This window comes from Dermochelys coriacea, chromosome 20 (assembly GCF_009764565.3).
Source record: "Dermochelys coriacea isolate rDerCor1 chromosome 20, rDerCor1.pri.v4, whole genome shotgun sequence".
NCBI lineage: Eukaryota > Metazoa > Chordata > Testudines > Dermochelyidae > Dermochelys > Dermochelys coriacea.
Window position 1 is genome coordinate 12,166,158 of NC_050087.2, and position 15,590 is coordinate 12,181,747.

A 15,590-nucleotide genomic window follows, 5' to 3' on the forward strand; every position below is an offset into this window, starting at 1 on the left:
AGGTCTTAAGACTAATTTTGAAAGAGAAAGTAATTAAGGACATACAAGTGAGTGGTAATTGGGATAAAATACAACCTGGTTTTACAAATGGTAGGTCCTGCCAGACCAACCTGATCTGTTTCTCTGTGAAGATAACTGATGTTTTAGTCAAAGGAAATGCAGTAGATCCAATCTATCTGGATGTCAGTGAGTCATCTGATACAGTTCCACATGGGAAATTATTAGTTCAGTTGGAGAAGATGGGGGTTAATATGAGAATTGAAAACTGGATAAGAAACTGGCTAAAGGGGAGACAACAACCGGTCACGCTGAAAGGTGAACTGTCAAGCTGGAGGGAGGTTACTAGTGGAGTTCCTACGGGATCGTCTTGGGACCAACCTTATTTAACATTTTTATTACTGACCTTGGCACAAAAAGAGGGAGTGTGCTAATAAAATTTGCAGATGACACAAAGCTGGGAGGTGTTGCCAATACAGACGAGGATGGGAATCTCACACAAGAAGAGCTGGATGACCTTGTGAACTGGAGTAATAGAAATGGGATGATATTTAATAGTGTGAAGTGCAAGGTCATGCATCTAGGGACTAATAACAAGAATTTTAGCTATAAGCTCGGGACGTATCAGTTGGAAGTGACAGAGGAGGAGAAAGACCTGGGTGTATTGGCTGATCACTGGATGACTGAGCCACCAATATGATGCAGCTGTGAAAAAGGCTAAAGCAGTCCTAGGATGCATCAGGTGAGGTATTTCCAGTAGCGACAGGGACATGTTAGTACTGTTATACAATGAACTGGTGAGACCTCACTTGAAGTATTGTGTGCAATTCTGGTCTCCCATGTTTAAGAAAGATGAATTCAAACTGGAACAGGTGCAGAGAAGGGCGACTAGGGGGATCAGAAGAATGGCAAATTGACCTTGTGAGAGGAGACTCTAAGAGCTTAGGGGGGATGTGGGGCTGGAGGGGAGCAGGGGGGATGTGGGGATAGAGGGGACATGTGGGGGAATGATGTGGGGCTGTAGTACAGCTGGGTGGATGTGGGGCTGGAGGGGAGCAGTGGGGATCTGGGGTGAGAGGATGTGGGACTGGAGGGGCGGTGTAGGCAGATGTAGGACTGGAGAGGATGTGGGGCTGGAAGAGAACTGGGGGTGTGTGGATGTGGAGGGGAGGTGTGGGGGGGTGGGGCTGGAGGGGAGATGGGGGGTGGGGCTGGAGGGGAGCGGTCACTGGAGGGGAGCGGGGGGGATGTGGGGCTGAAGAGGAGATGTATGTGGGGGGAAGATGTGGGGCTGATAGGGTGGTGTGGGGGGAAGATGTGGGGCTGGAGGGGCGGTGTGGGGGGATGTGGGGCTGGAAGGGGAGCAGGGGGGATCTGGGGTGAGAGGATGTGGGCTGGAGGGGCAGTGTAGGCAGATGTAGGACTGGAGGGGATGTGTGGAGGATGTGGGGCTGGAAGAGAACTGGGGGTGTGTGGAGCTGGAGGGGAGGCGTGAGGGAATGTGGGGCTGGAGGGGAGCAGGGGGGATGTCATGGGAGGGGAGGTGTGGGGGATGTGGGGCTGAAGAGGAGGTGTGGGGGGGACATGGGGCTGGAGGGAGGTGTGGGGTAGAGGGGAGCAGGGGAGATGTGGGGCTGCAGGGGAGGTGTGGGGGGATGATGTGGGGCGGAGGGGAGCTGGGGGGATGTGAGGCTCGAGGGGAGGTGTGGGGAGACATGGGACTGGAGGGGCGGTGTAGGGTCAGGGGAGGTGTGGGGCTGGAGGGGAGGTGTAGAGGAGGTGGGGCTGGATGGGGGATGTGGGGCAGAGGGGATCGGGGGGATGTGGGGCTAGAGCGGAAGTGTGGGGGATGAGGTGGGGCTGGAGGGAAGGTGTGGGCAGATGATGTGGGGCTGGAGGGGAGCAGGGGGTGGCTGGGAAGGATCATTTTGAAGCTGAAAAGTTGCATCTTTGTCATCCGTGCCTAACCAGGGAACAGCTGCAGCGATTCCAGCAAAGCCCGTCTGGGCTGGGACCCAGCAGAGGCTGCAGTCCGAGGGGGAGCCTGGGAGATGGTTATGGACAGAAAGAACCTGCACAGGCCCCACAGCCTGCCACCCCCATCCCTACTGCCACATACACGGTGTGCAGGGACCAGCCAGCGCTGAGCTGCAGCCACTTCTGGGGTGGGCAGGGGCAGTTTAACAGCCACATTGCACTGCATGGCTGGGCAAACATGGCTGTTTAGGACAGGAAGTGAAGGCCGAGGTCATAGCAGGGGAGATGGAGTCTGGTTGCCTGTTGGGGAGCCTGGCCTGGCTCTGGGGTGAGCCCCCATAGTAGGAACCATCCCAGCGGCAGCTCTTCGCTCCAGCCCTCCTGGGCCCCTGGAGTAGTTCTGACCCCAGAAGAGGCAGAGCCTGGGCAGTTTGGGGCAGAGCCTGCCCTTTAGCTCTGCCTCCCAGCACTCACTATTAAAGGGCAGGGCAGTCACCCTTCCATCCCCAGATCCAGCAATGAGCTCCCTGTTGTGGGGGGAGTCTGAACCAGTCACAGGGTGCCCCCAGGAACCCCAAATCCTCACTGTGTGAGCTCCCTGGTACTCCTGATCCCTCACTATGTCAGCCCCCTGGGCACCCCTGAACCCACAGTGTGAGCCCTCCAGGCATCCCCAAACCCATTGCTGTGTGTGCTCCTTGCCCCCCTGAACCCATCACTTTGCCACCCCAAACCCTTCACAGGGAGCACTCCTAGGCACCCAACCCCCTCACTGTGCTCCTGAAGCTCCTCTGTGTGTTCCCAAGCCCCACACGCTGCCCCCTAACCTGTCTGTGTCCCCTAGAGTCCCGGGGGCACCTTGCTCCCCCAGCCAATTGTTCTGGTTGCACCTTGGCATCCCCAACCCATTGCTGAGGCTGCTCCCTGGTGTTCCCAAACCTCTCCAGATGTGCTCCGAGGGGGCTTGGCAGCTCTTTTTCAGTGCCCCAGCACCCGGCCCCGCTCTACAGCTGGCTTTAACGTTCACACAAGAATGACAAAGAAAAATAAATAGGAGGCTCTGGGCTGTGAGAATCGCTCAGAAAGGGGGGAGCAGGAAGGGCTCACAGAGGACGAGGGAAGTTGGGCCAGGCGCTTTGCAAAGCCTGGGGCAGCAGCAGGGGAGCTAACGCAGTGTGGGGAATCAGAGTAGCAGCCGTGTTAGTCTGTATTCGCAAAAAGAAAAGGAGGACTTGTGGCACCTTAGAGACTAACAAATTTATTTGAGCATAAGCTTTTGTGAGCTACAGCTCACCTCATCGATGCATTCGGTGGAAAACCAAATGCATCCAATGAAGTGAGCTGTAGCTCACAAAAGCTTATGCTCAAATAAATTTGTTAGTCTCTAAGGTGCTACAAGTACTCCTTTTCTTTTAGTGTGGGGAATAGGAGGGCTATGACCAGGCCCCCCCACCCCCGCAGACATCGCAGCCCTGGGGCAGGCAGCTGCCTTGGGACCTAAGGCCATTTTCCTAACTCAGTGGGGATCCCAGGCACCTAGTGCACTGCGGCGCTGTTCATCTCCAGCCCAGGGGACATCCCAGCCTGTCCATAACAGAGTCCTTGCAATGGCAGTGTCTCAGCCCCCATGAGATGAGTTGGCTGGAGGTCACGATCTGCTCCCCGCAATGGGCCCCAGGTTGGCAGCCTCAGCAGAGGGGCTGAGTGGCCCCAGGGGCAGAGCTCTCCGCTGCCCCCAGAGGGGCCTGTCCCGAGCAAGGGGTGGTGCATTGCTGGGGGTTGGGGTGCAGATGCTTGCCCTACTGTAGATGAATCTTCAGGATCTGATTTACAGAGGTGCTGAGCACCCACAAGTCCCGCAAGTGCTCAGCCCCCCTGAAATGAGCCCCACAGCTCCAGCTGTGCCCCATATCCCATGCCCCTTGGTGTCATGTGGAGACCAGTCCAAGGACGGGAGCGTGGCCTGCTGTGTGCCAGCCTCGGGGCACTCTGCAGCTGGGTGTGCCCCACCCCCACATGTGCTGTGGGGTGAAGGGCCCGGAGAGCATGACCTGCCCCCCTGCCCGGGTTCATACAGCAGCAGTGCCCGCTCAAGTCAGTGGGATCTGAGATGTCAGCAGCGCTGCGGCTAATGAAGGAGTAAAACGGGTGTGATGATATTCCATCCTCACCGAGGGTCAGGAGGGGGGGATGGGAACTGGGGCTCCATTGTTCAGACAGCCCCACAACACCACCTGGCCTGTGAGCCCAGCCAGCAATTCCCTGAGCCGCACCGCTCCCTGGAGAGATCGCTGTCACCCCATGATATTGGGGGCTGAGGTGCCCCGAGGGGAGGGCATCTTCCCAAGGCCACCCAGTGAGTTTTGGGGGAAATTTGGGACCAGAATCCAGGAGCACCCCCCCAGATGAGCCTGAATCCCCAGGCCCCACCTGGAACCTTCTATCTGGGGAATATGGGTCTGCCAGATACAGCCTCCAGTGCCAGCTGCTGTGGGGGCAGCAGGGCTAGAACGGCTGCAGGGGAGGTTCTGCTGTGCAGGGCTTCTCCTCTGAGTTGCTGAGAGCTCTAAGGTCAGGGAGCAAGTGGGCCTGGGGGAGGAGGGCAGCCCTGTAGGGAAGGCACCAGGCTGGCCCCCAGCAGACCTGGGTTCTGTTCCCAGCTGTGCCGCAGCCCAGCTAGGTCACCTCCCCTCTCTGGCCTGTTTGCTCTCTCAGCCTGTGAGCTCTGTGGGGCAGGGACTGTCTCTCTCTAGGTGGCTGTGCAGGGCAATGGGGCCCTGATCCCAGCTAGGGCCTATATATGGGCCACGCTTGCAATAACTCCCACCAGCACCTCTGAGAATCAAGAGCTCTTGTGATGGAGCAATCTCTTGGGGGGAGAGGCAGGGCAGGCCCTGTTCCCTCCTCTGGGGGCCACTCACATGTGCCAGGGGCTGAGAATTGGGAGCAGGCAGCTGTCTGTCTGTAGATTGTTCCACATGCCCACCAGTTGGAATAGCAGTGATCTGGGGAGCAGGCTGTGGCTGGGTGGCAGGTGGGGTGCTGTGTCAGGGAACAGGAGGCCTGGTTCTATTCATGCTCTGCCACTGAGTTGCTGAAGGGCCTTGGGCAAGTCACTTCTCCTCTCTGGGCCTGTCCCCTCCCTCCCCACTGGATGGTATTTCTTGCCTCAGAGCTTGGCTCTGGTGGTGGCTCTCAGTTGGCTGTGAAGCCCTATCAAAGCACAGTGTTAGCCATGGGATTACAGCCCCAGCCCTGCGCCCATCCCTCCAGAGAGGCATCCAGTGCCTGGGTTGCCCTAATCAGATAGAAGCTTCCTGGTATGTGATTGCCCAGGGAGGTGGCACATAAGCCTTGGCACGGATGTGCCAGCCAGACCCAGGGGATTGGGGGTACAGATGCTCACCCAGCTGTAGATGAATCTTCAGGTCCTGATTTTCAGCGTGCTCAGCACCCCTGCAAAGAGCCCCACAGCTCCTTAGCTCTGCCCCATACCCCTTGGTCCCTTCACGTCCTCTTTCTCAATAGGAGTCAAACTGCCTTTTCCCCCATCAATTTGCCTCCTGCAATGACACCTGGCCTTCTGGAGCCTGGTAGAGCAGTGTCTGGGCCGAGCTGCCTTGGACCCTCCTGGAGCCCAGCTGTCTTGTCTGAATTGCCTTGAACTTTCCAGGAAAGCTCCATCCTGCCAGGGCAGCGTGAGGCCAAAAGGCTCTGGGTTGGCACTGTTACCAGTGTGGGCACAGCTGGGCCCGACTCCAGCTGGTGATGGAGCGAGGGGGGGCTCTGCACTGAGGAGGGGTAAGTGGTTCTCTCCAGCTCTTGAGCAGTTGGGGCAAAGTGGCAGGAACCCCCAAGATGCTAACCAGCCCTCCAGCATCTCTCTCCAGCCCCCTTGGCTGGTTCTGCTCCAGCTGGGACTCAAGCAGTTCATCCATGGTCTGCTCTATTTCATCCCCGAGTCTGCCTGGCTCCCCCCAAATGCTAACAATGCAGCAGGGATCCTGCCAGGGCTACAGCCGCCCCAGCGTGCGGACCCTAGCAGTTGCCTTGGGTTGGAGTCACCGGAAGCGGGGGTGGACGACGGGCCGCCCCTCGCCACAGCCAGCCAGCGATGGAAACTTTCCCCTCCTTGGGGATTTGGATGCTCATAAAAAACAACCGCTTTTTTTGGTCATGTTGGAGGGAGGATTCATGACTCTGTGGGAAAGGCCAAGGCTATGGGGCCTGAGCCAGCACATCTCTGACCCCAGCACACACCCCGCTGCCTGTGCCCCCCTCTCGCCCTGCTGGGGGAGGGGAGGCAGGTTTGGAGCCCTCCACCCTGCGGGCCTTTACCCGGTCGCTCAGAGATCTCCCAGCAAAGCCCCCCCTGCACCCCTCCCCCTCCATTGTCATCTGTCCCCCAGAGCCCGAGCCCCACTGAGCGCCGCGGTGCCCTCCTTTCCCCCCGCCTGCAGCGAGTGAGCCCGGCCAGCCCCCCGGCACCTGCCGGCGCCGGCTCGGGCAGGGGGCGCTGGCTGCAGCGCGGGGCTGGGCCTGGCCGGGAGCGGGCTGGGCAGGAGGGAGGGGAGGGAAGGAGCGTGGGAGCCCGGGGAGGAGGCGGCCGGGCCCCGCCCCGCGCAGAGGAGGGGCGGCCGGGCCGGGGCTCGAGTCGCTGCTGGCGGGGGAAGTTTCCCAGGGTCCGGGAGGGAGGGAGGCAGCCTGGCTGCGCTGGAGTCTGGCTCTGCGGCGCGGGGCTCCCGGACGCGCCATGGATCTCTAGGGCGGGGGCGGCGGAGGAGCGGGGTCCGGGTCCGGGATCGCGAGCGGAGCAGCGGGATGGGCTCGGGCGCCGGGTCCCGGGCGCTGCTGGGTGGCAGCTTCCTGGGCATCGCGCTGCTGGCGCAGCTGGGAGCCGGAGCAGGTAAGGGGGCCGGGGCGGGGACCCCGTGCGGGGGGCGCGCCGGGTCTGGGAGCTGTGGTCCGGGGAGCTGGAGCGGGGCTCGCGGCAGCTGCGAGTGCCAGGGGAACCCCCCCACCCGCGGCGATCTCTTGCTAAGCAGCCCGGTGTTGGGGCAGTTCCGGAGACCCCGTTGTGGAGGGGTCCTTTCTGGGTATTTGGGGGCCCTGGCAGTTGGGGGGCCCCCAGTTTGATGTTACTGGTGGCGTCAGGGAGCGGCGGAGACCTGATCTGGTCCCTTCCCTTTCTCTTTACCAACTTTACAAAACTTTTTATTTTTTGGGAGGGTTTCAAAGCCAGGAACCCGCCGCGCGCCCCAATGAGGCGGGCTCCCCCGGCAGGGATCAGCGGCTGAATGGGGGCTCGGGACGTTGACGGCTCCGTCCAGTTGGGGAACCACTTGTAACCAGTCTCTTGTGCGCTCTCCCCTGCCCGGAGAGCCCCCCCCCCTTGTCTGTCCTGGGGTGGGGGGGGAGAAGGGGCTGGCCCTGTGTCAGAGCACAAAGAAAATACTTAATCAATGTATAATCCCCGCTGGGGGGAGGGGGCTGCGCGGCCCCTGCCCCGCGGCGGGGCTGGGGCGGGGAGTTCGCAGGCACTGATTTGAGGCTGCGGGGAACAATCCTGCGCGCCTCCGCTTCCACCAGGGACTGGAAGTAACTTTCCAGCAGCCTGCGCCAGCCGGCCTGGGCGCGCGGGGAAACCTGGAGCTGGAGCCCGGATCCGGCTTCCCCAGCCGGCGCCTGCCCCCTCGCCGCCCTTCCCCCGCTCCGCGGTCGCGGCCTCCTGCCCATGGAATTCCCCACGAGCCCGGCGCGGGGGGGGGGGGGGCTGTGCAGGGGGAGCAGGGACCCCACCCCGGGGGGTTAGCTGGGATTGCCATGAAGCGGCTTCCCCCGGGGGGAGGAGGGGGGGCTGGGGCTGATATTACATTTGATGGCATTGTTGTCGTGGTTCAGTGTGTGGGGGCTCGGGGTGTGGGGCGAATGGGGGGGGGGCTGATTGCCTGCACAGATGCTCCAGCGGCTGCTTTGGCTCCGGTCTCTTCCCTCTGCCAACCCCGGATGCTCAAACTTTTCTGTGTTGGAAAGTGACTCCGAGGCACTGTCCTGGGGTGCTCCCAGCCCTGCCCGGGCTGGGCTCCCCCCACTTCTCCACAGAGCTGGGGCATTGCAGCAAGGCACCCGCTGACTAGGGAGCACTAAGGAGACCGGGAGAGAACTTCAAAATGCTTACCCAGCTCCGCACTGGGCCAGCTGGGATCTGGCCTCCCCTGGCTCTGCCGGGCAAGTGGCAAACTCAGTAAGGGTCCTGGGGTCCCAGCTGGTCAGCCCCCTCCCCCCCCCCGAGTGTGAGTTGGGACTGAGGTGATGCATCTGGGAGATAAGATGATTCAATTGCGTGTCCTGCATGGACTTGCCAGTGCACAGCAATGTGCCAGCGATGAGAGAACTGCTGTGAAAGGTAAATACAGCACAGGGTTATTATTCAGCGTGGGTTTCACTTGCCCACGAAGCTGCTGGACTGGTTTGTGTGGCTCCGGGGGACCGGCCTGCTGCCTGCACTCCCAGCCCATGGGACCACATGTGGATGGGCCCAGGGCCTGTGGGATGGCTGCTGCAGGTTGAGGATGCCCTGAAGTATAACCCCTCCTCCCCCCTTGCTGCCTGGCTGGACATAGACCAGCATTGTTCTTGTTGAGCAACTCGCTGCCTTGCGGAAGCCCCACCACACCATTCGTTCCTGAGCAGCGCGTGGCCCCACAGCTAGACAGGGGTCTGGCCGCTGCTCCCGCACAGACTGCTGGTGCCAACCCCCCTCCCCGCCCTGCAGGAGCTTGGAGCGTCTCAGTCCTGGAGCCAGGAACCAGCTCCAGACGCACCCAGACAGTGTCCTCACTAGGGAAAGACGCCTCTACCCCCCTCACAGCCTGAGTGAGGACAAGGCCTTTGCAGCTCCAACTGCTTGGGGGCTGGGCAAGGGCTGGGAGGCCTTGGGCTTAGCTCAGCCTCTTCTGGGTAAATTCTTGTCTTGGGTGGTTGGAGTAGAAATCAGGTTATGGGGGTGTCAATTACCCCCCTCCTCCATGTGTGCAGGGGAGCGGCCTGGTTTCCCCACCCCCCAGTCCTGGGGATGAGGGCCCTGGGGGGGGCAGCAGCCTGCTCCTCCTGGGGGATGAGCTCCCAGGTGCGGGGGGGGGGACTGGCCCAGTTCCCCCGTTCTGGGGATGAGGTGGGGGGGGAAAAACAGCCCAGCTCCCACCCCCATCCTGGGGATGAGGTCCTACCTTTGGAAAGTCTCGTTTCCAGGACTTTCCCTGGTTGATTTTAGCCACCCCCTGTTTAACCTCCCCCTTCCTCCAGAGCAGCCTGGCTCCCACAAAACTGGCTTCTCTATGCCCTGCTGCGGCAACGTGGGGTCCCCAGGGCGCGATGGTTTGTGTGGGACCCGGTTGGTTTGTGGCCAGGCTCTCCACGTTGCCCTCTAAGTGAAGGGGCTGGTGGGGGCGGCCTCCCCGTGGAATGCGGCGGGGGCGGGAGTTGGGTGGCAGGCAATGGCTCGGTGGCGCTGGTTCCCTTGTGGGCGCTGGCCTCTGTCATTCACCCACAAACAGTGTGGAACCCTGCCCCTCCTCGGCGCTGGCTATGCCGGGGGAGCGCTCAGAGCTGCAGCAGCTGCCTCCCCTCCAGATGCAGGAGAGGGCCGGCTGGCTGGCTGGCTGGGCCATTGACTTGCCTGCCCCTTTCTTCTCCCCACTGCGTTGCTAGCCTGTGAACAAAGCGGCCAGGCAGCTGGAGAGCTGTGGAATCTGGAGAGGGCCCTGGAGCCGCCTGAACAATCACACTGGCTAATCCGGTTGTAAACACTCCTCCCACAGAGCCTCTGGCTGCAGCAAAGGGAGACCCAGGGACCCAACCCGCCTGGCCGGGAGGAGTGGGGCTGGGGGGATCCGCCTGCCCCAGCACAGCCAGCACAGGCCATGCTCTCCTGCCCAGCTGGTAGGACAGTTTGGACCTGTTCTCAGGGACTCTCTGCCTGGCTTGTGAGCCCCCTTCTCTGCTGCCTTGGCAACTGCAGAGCTTTCTCCAGGACAGCATCCAAATGTGCCCCAGAATCAGGGTCTGAACCCGCTCGCCCACCCAGGATGGAGACCAGGAATCCTGGGGCAGTGGTGTCTCACGAGTCCCGCTCCACACATGGGCTTTTAGCAACACTGACCCCTTCCCCCGCCATGGGGAGAGCGAGGGGTGGGTGAGCCTCCCCGGGCCCTGCCGAGGGCTCCAATTGCACTGAAGGGTGCCTACTGGGGCCAGTGGTGGGGGTTCAGATGCTGGGGCTTGGATTGCGCCTTGGAAGTGACAGGTCCTGTCTCCCACTCCAACCAACCCCGCAGCATTCGGTCCCCATGCTCTGGGCTGGGTCACAGCTGGCATCCCCTAGACATAAGAGGCTCCACTCTCCCAGACCAACCACTCTGAATTGGCTGCACAGTTGGGGCAGGGGCAGTTGGCTATGTCTGCCAGGCTGGGGTGCCAGCTCCACTATCCTGTGACGGTCAGTTCTGGTCCCTCCGTGGATCCTTGGCTGGCAGGAGCAGCCCTTCTCCTGTCCTGGGGAGCGGGGGAGTTGCAGCAATGGGATCCATGACTGAACAGCCTGGGGCCCTGAGCTCCTCATGAGGTTTCATAAATGCCAGAGAGGAGGCAGGTTGGGGCTACTTCTGCCCCAGTCATTGGCAGAGCTGAGGATAGAACCCAGGAGTCCTGGCTGTCTCACCTTTGCCTGGTCCATTCCTCTCTGGGTGGCTCTGGATCCTGCGTCCTGCCTGACAACATGCATTGAGCTGGCTTGGCCTTTGGTGTCCTGTTTCAGGCAGATGGGAGGTACCGGCAGCCCCTGGGCTGGCTGCGGTTGGGGTCCCTGCCTTATTGCTAGTTGAAGTGGTCCTGCTAGGCTGCCTGTGGTCAGGATCCCGGGGCTGCTGGGCAGCATGGGTCAGGGGTGGGAGACTCTGTAGGTATGTGCCCTTCCTCGCCTGGCATACCTGTGATGCAGAGGGGTGAGAGGCTGTGTCCCAGCATGCACTGTCCCTATCTCAGCTGTGGGGGGCGGGGGAATATGGGGGCCAGGGCTGGGCCAGGTGTGTGTCGGCACAGTGCCCCCCTCACTGTCCGTGAACCCCCACAGCTCAGAGCTGAGCACCTCGCTGCCTGCAGGGGCTGATGGGAGACTGTGCCTCAGGCCTGCCGGAGCAAGAAGCTGGGGCTGTCTGTGAGGGTGTCCCACTTTGGACAACAGGACTTGGGGGAGGTGTGGAGGGTCGTTCTGTGCCTCTCCCCCTCCCCAGGAGTCCCAGAGCCCTCCGAGGCACCGGAGTCTCCAGGGTCATCCTGACTGACCCTGCCTTTGGCAGCATGAACTCCCCCAGCATTCCCATAGCCTCTTATCTTCACCGTCCTTGAATTTCTGCAGTGATGGGGCCTTGGCTGCTGCTGTTTGTTTTTTTTGGTGGGGGGGAGAATGGGTGCTAGTGGGTTAGAATTGGGGATGGGGCTGGCAGTCAGGATTCCTGGGTTCTATCCCTGGCTTTGGGAAGGAAGTGGGGGCTACTGGGTTAGAGTGTGGGGTGGGGCTGGCAGTCAGGACTCCTGGGTTCTCTCCCAGCTGTGCCACTGACTCACTGGGTGACTTTAGGCAGTCCCCTTCCTGACTCTGTGCCTTAGTTTCCTGTCGGTGCCCTCTTTGGAGGGCTGTGAGGGCCTGCCCCATGGGTGCATGCTGCGGGTTCCCCATTGCACTTCCCATCAGGCCTCCCTGCAGATGGGGAGTTGGAGCTGGCACCCAAAGGGTTAATGTTCTGGGACCCCTTCCCCACATTGCCTCTCTAGAGTGGAAGAAGTTAGGATTCTTCTTAAAATCCCCCCCTCCCCCCACTGCTGGGCCTGCCCTGGGTATCACATTGCGGGGCATGGGAGCCCCTCATCGCACACATCCCAGTGTGGAACAGGCTCCCACTCCACTGTGGGGGGGCTCGACTGGGTTTGCCGCTCCACAGACTCATCTGTGCCTGACAGGCTGGGGGTTCCGTGTGGGGCCCGAACCTCCTCCTGGCACCTGGGGCAACCCCACCAGCTCTCCAGGAGAATGAGCCTCTCGGCATCTCATCCCCCTCCCCCACAGCTGCGACGCCTGGGGCCCCTCATGGGGCTATGGGGTGAGGGTTGGTGCTAAGGGCAAAGGAGCCCAGGGATCAGAGTGGGGGTGGGAGCCGTCTAAGCCCGATGCCACCCCTCAACTGCAGCCGTGTGTGGGGAGGGGGCTGGTCTCGCCTGCAGCACTGGCTCTGGGGGCTGCCTGGTGGAGCCGGGGCTGGAGTGGGGGAGAGGGGCGGGGGCGGCATTGTCTCTGGGAGCTGATCTGTGTGCTGGGCACGCAGCACGCTCCAAGTGGGTCTGGAGGAAATGGCTGGTGGGGGAAGGAGCAAGGCCCCTGAGCCCTATGTGGCCTGTGGGGCCCAGGCCTGGCCTCCTCTCTCTCTGCATGGGGGGGAGGGGACTGTTGGGTTTGTGCCTCGCCCTGCTCCCCAGCGTGGAAAACTGCTGCTGGGATTTCCCTTTGGGATCAGCTCCTCCAAGGGGCCTGGAGCTGCAGCCCCGGGGGCATAGAGATGTCTTAACCCCATTTATTCAGGGGGCCAATCCAGCCAGGCCCCCAGGAGAGCTGGGGGGGCTGTGACCAGCCCAGCCCACCCCACCCTCCCATTAGCAGCCCAGGCAGTGGCCCATGGGGGGGTTGTGGGGTGTCTCTAGTTTGCCCCCCCATGCTAGCCCAGCTGCTGACAGAGCTGCCCAGAGGTCTGGAAGGGGAGAGGGCTTGCAGGGCTGGGTGCCCTGGCCCCTCGACCATAGATTGGGTCCAGCCAGGGCTGGCAGCTGGTCCCTGTCATCCTGGCACAGGATGGGTCTCACTCTCCCTGGAGAGGCTTCTTCAGGAGGCTGTGGGGCCTGGCAGAGCTGGGGCTGCCCTGGGCAATGGGGGTGGGGTGGGCCTCCGTGTCGGTCAGTCTCCCTCAGAGCGACCCTCCCGCCCCAGGCTGTGGGAACCTGGCACTCAGGGTGGAGGCAGAGGGCTGGGCTGGCTGTAGGGTGAGCTGTGGGTGCAGGTCTCCTGGGCCTCGAACTGCTGTAACACCCAGGATGGTGCAGTCGCAATCCCCTCCCAGCTGTGCTGCTCTGTCCCCAGCACGTGGGGCTGAGGCCCCCGGCTCTGTGCTGCCTGGCATGTCCCAGTGTCCTTGGCAGGGTGAGGGTCTCTGAGCCGAGCTAGCAAGTTACTGTTGTATGAGTGGCCTGGGAAGAGGCAGAGATTAGCAGGGCAGGTCCCTGGACGCTTGATGAAGATACTGGCTGGGCTCTGAGGCCCTGACAGGTCCCGAGCTGCTTCCACTCCCTGTGGGGCCTGGGCCCATGTGCCACAGGGGAGAGGGTTCTGGGAGCAGGAGTTCTGGGGCCTGCTGTCCCCTTGGTCCCAGGGGGTGCGGGGCCATAGCATCTGACTGGAACCTGCAAGTTGTGCCTGGAGTCCTGAAAACCCCTGTCCCCCTCCCCCTGTGCTGGATGGCACTGGGGGCTGGTAGTGGTGGAGTCACACAGACCTTTCCTTGGCTCACTGGTGGGGGGCACCCCCAAACTAAACTTCTTAGTCATGCATGGAACTTGTCGGACAGCTGCCCTCCTCCTGGTTTGTGGGGTGTGTGTGTCTTCCCTTTGTCTGCTGCGGCTGGGATGAAATTTTCCCCATGCAACTTCAGTACCAGTGTCAGTGCAGCATTGACTCTGAAGCCTAATGGTGGCTGTTTAAATCCCAGCCCTGATAGCCGCTGTCATAAATATAAGGGGAAGAGTAGCAACCTTTATGTATGTAGTAGCATAAAATTCCTCCTTGGCAGCTGTACTGGACTGCTTTACAGCAACGTTGCTGTTGATCATTTCAGGGTGGGGCTTGGGGTTATGGGCAGGGTCCTGCCACATCCATCCAATTTATGGGGTGCTCCGATGTTCCCTGGGGCTTGCCCTGAACAGTGTGCTCTAAGCCAGGCGTGTGATGGACCAAGGACCATCTGGGTGAGGCGGGGGCACAGGGAAGCAATGAGCAGCAGCTGTCAGGGGTTGCTGCTAGGAAGTCCCCTGGATACCCCCACCCTGGTGCAGCTGGCATGGCCAGTGACTGAGCTGGGCTCCCCACAGAGGGGCTGGGCACGAGGGAGCTCTGCGTGGGGGTGGGTGCAGGGAGGTGAGGAGGCCACTCCTCTGCTCTAATGGGCTCTCTCCCACTCTCTCCCTGCAGCCGTGCAGTGTCTGGAAGGCTCCATGCCCTGTGAGAATGGCGGCCAGTGCATCCTCTACTCCAACGGGAAGGCAGCCTGCGTGTAAGTGACCCCCTGCCCTGCAGGTTGGGATCCATGCCCGCTGCCATCCAGCACGGGGCTGTAGGCAAGATGGGCTCCACGGTGGTTGGGTGTTGCTCACAGGCTGCGGGGGGAGGGGACGGGGGGGTGCCATTCCCACTGCCCTTGGGGTCGGGGGATGGGCAGGTCTGAACCAGCGGGAACCGGAGGCCTGGGGCTGGGTTAACAGGAGGGAGGGTGGTTCCCGGCAGTGCGCCATAAGGAGTAAAGGCAGTGTGGCCCAGTGGTTCAGCCGGCTCAGCCCAGGTTCTGCAGCACTGGGTTCTGTTCCCGGCTCTGCACCCATCTTGCTGGGTCTCACCTGATGTGTGTCCTTGGCTGGGGGCCTGCATGGCTGTCCCACAGCCCGTCACCGTGCCTGGCACGGCCATGCCCTAAAGAGCTGGTGGTGATTGGGGAATGTCAGCCAGCAGGGAGAGGGGTCATGGCACGAAGCCCCAGTGGTTGGGGGATGTGGGGAGCAGCCACTTACCGTGAGGTAGTCTCTTACCTGCTCCTCATGGCCTCCGCGAAGGGATGCAGCAGAAGGGACCCTCGCCAGGCCAAGGGAGGGGAGCCAATCTGGGAGAATGGCGTGGAGCCACCCCACTGGGGCTGCGAGCATGTGGGAAGGGCTAGGGGTTGCCCTGAGCTGATGGGAGCGGGGGATGCTTGGGACAGGGTGGGGTGTTATAAGAGTTCAGGGGGGTGGGGTGGATCTCTTCCCATGTCAGCAGCCAGGCAGTGGGCGACTCACTCTGCCTCTGGAGGCCCAGCTGTTGGGCGTGACCCCTCCTGTCCCCGAGGCCCCGCGCTGGGGAGGGGAACACGGGGTGATGCTTGCTGACACAGAGGGGGGAAAAAGGGCTTCCAGCCAGGGTTGGCATGAGCTGGGAGGGCGGCTGCAGAAGAGGTGAATCTTGGTCCTGGGGGGGAGGCTAGTGGAGGGCAGAGTGACAAGGTTCCTGGATGTTTCCTTTGGGGCTCCCTGGGCAGAGAGCTGACACCCCAGGGCTCACATCCTCTGGCCCTCTCCTCCACCCACCCCACACTGGCAAAGGGGCCGAGATTTGCCCCCCCCCCCAAGCCCTTGTTTCCTCCCTGCTGTGGCTGTTGCCATCCCAGATTGCAGAGCAGTGTTAGCAGTGACATGTGCTGGCCCCCCCCGCCCCCGCAGCTCCCCACTTCCTGCCGCGGGGGTGGGGGGGACACGACTCCTCCTGCCCG

The 15,590-nt window shown here is 61.7% G+C and overlaps 1 protein-coding gene across 2 annotated transcripts in view; it reads left to right on the plus strand.

The window, feature by feature from the left end:
* Positions 1–579: 579 nt before the first annotated feature.
* NOTCH3 (notch receptor 3) overlaps positions 580–15,590 on the plus strand; it is a 51,792-nt gene continuing 36,781 nt past the window's right edge. Inside the window, exons 1-2 of one of the 2 annotated variants that reach the window (XM_038378552.2) lie at positions 580–739; positions 14,264–14,345. In XM_038378552.2, coding sequence (XP_038234480.1) covers positions 14,287–14,345 — 59 coding nt within the window. In that variant the 5' untranslated portion in view covers positions 580–739; positions 14,264–14,286. Of the gene's footprint in view, positions 740–6,651; positions 6,881–14,263; positions 14,346–15,590 lie in introns of those variants that run through there. The other variant, XM_038378551.2, reaches the window with a different exon arrangement.